The sequence below is a fragment of the Lathyrus oleraceus genome, chromosome 4 (genome assembly GCF_024323335.1).
Source record: "Lathyrus oleraceus cultivar Zhongwan6 chromosome 4, CAAS_Psat_ZW6_1.0, whole genome shotgun sequence".
Classification (NCBI taxonomy): Eukaryota; Viridiplantae; Streptophyta; class Magnoliopsida; order Fabales; family Fabaceae; genus Lathyrus; species Lathyrus oleraceus.
The window spans coordinates 485924285-485930617 of record NC_066582.1 but is presented as its reverse complement, the minus strand read 5'-3'; the positions used below and the strand labels follow the sequence as shown (position 1 = coordinate 485930617).

At 34.8% G+C, this 6333-nt stretch overlaps 1 protein-coding gene across 4 annotated transcripts; it reads right to left on the bottom strand.

Moving 5' to 3' along the window:
• Positions 1-884: 884 nt before the first annotated feature.
• On the bottom strand, positions 885-6078 carry LOC127076469 (nuclear poly(A) polymerase 4). Of its 4 annotated transcripts, XM_051018135.1 has the most exons (11): positions 5576-6078; positions 5427-5504; positions 4725-4832; positions 4518-4580; positions 4269-4430; positions 3857-3970; positions 3696-3758; positions 2269-3591; positions 1955-2031; positions 1783-1857; positions 885-1214 (listed from the first exon to the last, which is right to left on the bottom strand). In XM_051018135.1, the coding sequence occupies exons 1-10, from the start codon at positions 5723-5725 to the stop codon at positions 1830-1832; spliced, it is 2166 nt and encodes a 721-aa protein (XP_050874092.1). In that variant the 5' UTR covers positions 5726-6078; the 3' UTR covers positions 885-1214; positions 1783-1829. The 4 variants fall into 4 exon arrangements, 3 of the variants coding, with proteins under 3 accessions (XP_050874092.1, XP_050874091.1, XP_050874090.1); XR_007786818.1 differs by having other exon boundaries at positions 1783-2031; XM_051018134.1 differs by lacking the exon at positions 885-1214 and having other exon boundaries at positions 1463-1857.
• Between the last annotated feature and the right edge of the window lie 255 nt (positions 6079-6333).

Sequence of the window (6333 nt, the reverse complement as noted above, 5' to 3'; positions counted from 1 at the left end):
ACAAACCCTTGATGAAAACACAAAATCGTACCTAAAATTAAGAAATGTATCTCTTGACGCACCTATTTCCCACAAAATTGAACGCAAATTAATTAGTCACCCCTATTATATTTAATTTTAATCTGGAGTTGCATATTCGAAAGTGTGTTTGATATAATGCAGAGATACATATCCAAAAATGACTCTGATACTTCAAACAGAAACAGTATGAGCAAGATCTATAAACAAAACAAACTTGACATTAAATTAAAACACTTAACATCATATAAATAGTTGTTAACATAAATTTATCATTACATATCGTTGTAAACAGGTAGTTCATGATATTGATAATATCTTCGACGGATCTTGCAATCTTCGTATCCATTTCAATTGGACTCTTTGAGCGTAACGGTAAAATATACTCCACGTGATCTTTAAGTTTTCATTCGTCTTCAATTCAAAGTTGATGAATTGTATCTTCCATTCGCTGTCAAACGAGAGTGAATGATACTCGAGCTTAACAACTCTTCGATTTTCTGAATATCGTAGGAGAGTATTCAACTTGGTTTTCAAATTGACGAGAAGTATGTCCTCGAATATCCGAAATTAAAGTGAGAATTTTGCATCATTGAAATACACAAATGCAAGATGAAGATAAGTAGTCATTCTTCAATTGTTGTGTTAACGATACCTTATCTATACAAGTTTTTGGTCACTTTGGACCTTAGAAATCTTATTCAAGTTTTTCGCAGTTGCATCAAAAATATATATAAGTATATATATTTTTTAAATGTTTATGAATATGCACATCCGAAATCACCTTGAATCAGAATCATATCAAAAATATATAAACAAAAACATAAAATGTAAACCATAAAATAATAAAATTGAAACAGTTAACATTCACACCATCATTGTTGAATTTTCATTATCATTGTAAAATATATATTGTTAGTGTATTAAATTGTATCACGATTACATCGTTTTCTATGATACATTAAAAAAGTGTAACATACAAATAAATCTACTATTCCTCCAAATTTCTGCATCTTTTGGGGAATATGTCGTTCACTCCATTAAAATGCAAAATAGATTTAATTTTCAAGGTTCTGGATGGATGAGGACAAATTTGAATTTTCACCACCGGGCCGAATACTTTCATCCATATTTGAATATCACACTTTAAACTTGTGTGCATTTTGTTGGGTGTGCTACTTCATCTACAATACAAACTAAAAATAAACAAAATAAAAGAGATGTTACCGATAAAACAAGTACTTTCTCCTCATTGTTAAATTTTTTTTTTTTGCACAATTCACCAAATTTGTGTTGATCTCAACAATTAACATTTATAAAATAGTAATTTGTTTCGACAAAAAAAAACATTACGATCGAGTTAGAGAATAATATTTGTGGACGGACGATGCAAGGCAAGAGAAGAAATGTGCAATAAAGAACCAAGTTGAGATAATAGGTTAAGTTCAAGGCAAGAGAAGAAATGTACAATAAAGAACCAAGTTGTGATAATAGGTTAAGTTCATAATGTAACCTCAGAGTACTATGATCAATATAAGCAAAAAATAAAAAATAAATAATAACAAAGTACATCAAGAGCTTTTTAATGTAAACTAATGAAGTCATTGGCACCACAAAAATAATCGCCTCTGTACAAAAGATCAAAGAAGGTCGTGCCCCAGATCTTCAAATTAATGCCAATCAGTCCCAAGTTGCAAGCTTGGTTTACCAAGCAAGCCTGAAAAAATTAGCAAAATGAAAGCCAGCATTTAAATTAGTACTTACCAAATTGCTGGCTTTCTCCGAGTACCGAAATGGATTAGCAAGTTGAATTACGCTGTTGATGTTAAACTGAGTCTCCTGTTACAAATACAAGCAGAGAAGACAGCATAAAAACAAAAATGTAAACAGAAAGGCTCAACAGAAGAGTAATTGTTGAATTAAAACTTGAACTTGCCTTATCACTGTCTTTTGCAAAGTATCGTTGTCAAAGGTTCCCTTAGCATCAAGAAACATCCCTGACATTGCAATTGGCTTCATAGCAAAGTCCACCAAAAAAAGAGAAAACAAACAAAAGGTAATTTGGTAAGTGCATAACATTGCCCATAATAAGCCAATAGTAGAAAGTTGAAACAATAGAAAAGAGAAGTGCAAAGCAAATCTTTAGCCACATAGTGCCCCCTTTAAGACGATGACATGAGATATATCAGGACAGTAAAAGAGGTATAAAATAAATAACTTAAAAATTTGGAAAGGAATGAAAGCCAAAACCTCCAACTGTGCCTGTAGCTCTTTTTGTAATACGTCATTATTTCTACCAGACAGTGTATTGTTTCCAAGTTTTACAGAATCTTCCATGAAAGTCGTATCTTCAAATCTACCACTGGTTGTTGCCTCAACAAAGCCTCCCACCAGTGCAGACCCAACATCTTCAGGAGAAGAACCACCATTACTTGAAACAGATGTAACCCCACTTGAATTTGATGCACATTCAGTCCCGGATTCTGGAGACATTCGTCTATCAAACTGATCTTGCTCACAATTGGACAACCTCGTACTCCTAACGTTTTTCAAATCTTGACAATCAGATATGGCATGAACGGACATGTCACCAGCACGGAGGCATGGACTGCCTCCTGTCAAGCTATCCACAGGAGGACTAACACAATGTTTTTTCAATGAAACATTCTGCCTCACCCCTCTGTCATCATGCTTCCTCTTAAAGTTCTTCTCACCATGTTCAGTCGGAGAAACCTCGTTTCCATGAATTGATGTAGGAGACTTCTTCAGTTGTGCTGCTGACCTTGATGGTCGAGATCGTTTTAAACCATCTGGAAACACATAGCATGGGATTTGCCTTCTACGGATGTGCGAAACATGAATATCCATTCCAGGTTTCCAGAACATGTAGCTATTAACAGAATGCCGAAATTCTTCAACACTCGCACGTATATCAAACTGACAGCCTTCTTGAGCAACTTCCCCCTCTTTTCTCTGAAGGCCCATGAAGAAAGCATTATGTAAACATTTCCTTGAAGGATCAATATACTCCCGAGGATAGGGATGACACTGCAACTTCCCAAAAGTATCACGTTCAATCATCAAAGTCAGCTGTCGAAGGCGTGACTCCACCCAACCCTTCCAATTCCGCAAGTCATCAACATCAGCAGCAACTATGTCAATTTGCAAGAAGTTTTTGTAGCCTTCAAAGAAAAGGTATGGTTCAAACAGAGCCCTCCAGCAGCTTTTATTCAAATCTATATCCCCACAAATTTTGTTGCCATGTTGGAACTGCTCCATCATAACTCGAAGGGTGCTTGTAGAAACATTATAACTTGAATTCATGCATGGATAGGCAGGAGTGATGATTGGCATCAGATGGGTTCGGTCACGAGGATTTTTGCGAGGATGCCACAATGAAAACCCAAGCTCATTCTCTTCTATTGGACATAACATGACAGGATTAGGCCACCTCCACTGTGTATATACCCTAAAGAACCGGGAGACAAGCATGCTCGGAACTGCATTTGGATACATCTGGCACACTCGAGCTACAAGAAGTGCCCAGTTCACACCACCAAGAAAACCTGTCACCTGAAAATATGCATACAAGTCAGGGGTATTTTGAACTAGCATTGGATATTCAAAGCAAACAAATGAATCTGCATGATTAGTAAGAGAGGAAAAGTAAGACTTACATTGGAATAAAGACCTCGTCTTTTGGCCCAATACTTCAAGCAGCGGAGTGTTGTTCGAAAGTACTATATACAAAAAAGAAAATGTTAAATAAGACAAAATGTATCAGGTGTAACAAATAATCAGAAATGGATGATTAAAGTTATAAGAAATCCAACATTACCTCAACATTTGGAACAAGCTTTAGAATTTGATCTGCAACCCTACAACCATTCAAACTTCGAACCGTAGGCTCATCAACATTGTGTAGAACAGAGACATCAGATATATCCAATTCCTGCACAGAAATTTTCAAAAAAATGCATGACAGAGGTCACCTCACCGGCAAAACAAAAATTAATTTTCTAACTTCTTTGACCTCCTCAAGACCAGCTCAATATAATGAACTTTTGAATACTTAGTGACAACAGGAAATCTTTTAAATCTGTAAATTTAGATGGATTAGAAAACTTACACGCACATTCAAGCCTTTAAAGATTCATTTAAAAATATAAGGACACAAAATATTATTATAACACCACCCACATTCAAAATCTAGCAAGAAATAGGTAGACATTGTATAATAGTTTACTTACTTCAGGTACAATCAAACGAGAAATACTAGCATAAAGAAGGTCGATCGATATTCCATCAAACTTGAACTTCATAACTGGGACATGAGCGTCCGAAATTGGTTGCAGTTCAGTAACTTCATCCAGGCCAGCTAGAATCTCATGCAATGTGTAGAAAAAATCACTCTGATAAAAAATATGAGATCAGATGTGAGAATTGATAATGATTTTGAGGAATCACATATCAAAAAATCACGAGGGCTCGCAATTTACCTCTCTATTAACATAGGATGGCCCAATACAAAGTGTATCTAGGTCAGCACCAGGACCATGAACCTACATCATAACATAATTGGAGAACAAGTTTATAATTATCCAAACAAAAGATAAAAGATTCATTAAGTTTTAATTCACCAAAAACACAAATAAAAAAGCATGAAGATAGATGTGCATGTCAAGCATGGGGGAAAACAAACTCACTCCAAGCCGATAAGAACCAAAAGTGACTATGAGAGCATTTGCATCTTGGACCATTTGATCAGTGTACCCCTTCAGACGAGTCAGCTGCTTTACCCAATTTTTGACAATCTGAAACACAGAAAAGAAATTATATGGGCAAAAAAAAAACCTACCACAAAGGCATTCAATCCTGTATAAACAAGCCATTCCCACAAGTTGTAGGAAAACAGGATCCCACACAATGGCTTTAATAAATGATATAATCAAGTTTATAATCATTACAACATTAGATTAATACTAACTTAAGAAAGTAACAAAAATGACTTGTGTAAATAATAACTGATTATAAGAAAGTGTCTATTATCTAAGTTCCTAATAAGTAATATAATCATCACTAACAAATAAACATCCATGTTGATTAACCAAAACATACAGTTCCATGTTTACCCCTATAACCGTAATTTACCATGATCAACACTATCAGATTACTACCAAGTAAAGGAAGTAACAAAAATGACTTATGTAAATAATAACTGATAATAATAAATTATAGAAGTTCCCAATAGTAATATATCACCACTAACAAATAAACATCATGTTGATTAACCGAAACATACAGTTCCATATTTACCCCTACAACCCTAATTTACCATGATCAACAATATCAGAATCTTAACAAAATTGATGTGATCAAAAGAAAATCAAACATCTGCATATATACACCTGTTCAAGCCGCTGAAGGACCTCTACTCTCTTGGAAGCCTCCTCATTGCCCTCATAAAGCCCAGAATCAGCCAGAAACTGACACAACAAACAAATAATCATTCAGAAAATTTAATCAACGTAAAAAACAATGAGTTTATGTATCATACCTTCTCCAAATTCTGAGTGCGTTTCAAATCAGCAACGGTTGGCCCAGCCATTGAAATCGGCTTGGTGACACCATATTGTTTCAACGGCGGCGCCTGCGAAGGAGCGTTCGCAGGCTTCGACGATGCCCCCATCCCTTCAGAACTCCCCATGATCTTTCAAAATAACAAGAATTGAAAAATTGAAAAGAAGGAATTGAATCTTTTTTATATTTTTGTCAAATTAACAAACAAAATAGAGAAACAATCGATGGATCAATATCGAATTGAAGGGGAAAAAAGAAACCCTAAAGGAACGAAACAAGATGGAAGAGAAAAGTGAAACGAAAACCCTAGATCCCAAAATTAGGGATGAAATGATCTGAGGAGAAGGGAGAGGTAGGGTTGATCACACGGTGTGATGAATTGAGCGCGCACGCGGAAACAAAAACGAACGGAGGAGAGAGAAAAACCGCTAGAGAGAGAAAGTGAAAAATAAACGTGTATTGATTAGTGGATTAGTGGTGGTAGGGTTCTTATTTTATATTAAATTTCAAGAAGAGCGTTATACATGATTTTAGGTCTAGTTGGTTAAGATTTGATTTTTAAATATAAATCTTTGGTTTGTTTTATTTTGTTTGTCTAAAGATGATTCGTTGAAATTTAATCTAAACTTTAAATTTGGTTTAAATTGGATATATTTTAAGAAAAGATATTTTTATACTAAAAATATTCATTGTTCATTCATCAATACGGTGAAAATTTAAAATATTATAATAATG

Bases quoted from the DNA above. Each gene is read 5' to 3' on its own strand.
- LOC127076469 (XM_051018133.1), bottom strand. From the start codon at position 5,725: ATGGGGAGTTCTGAAGGGATGGGGGCATCGTCGAAGCCTGCGAACGCT. The intron at 4,833-5,426 runs GTGTATATATGC...TCTGTGTTTCAG, and splicing joins TCCTTCAGCGGCTTGAACAG to ATTGTCAAAAATTGGGTAAA. The intron at 3,759-3,856 runs GTAATGTTGGAT...TTTTGTATATAG, and splicing joins AGCTTGTTCCAAATGTTGAG to TACTTTCGAACAACACTCCG.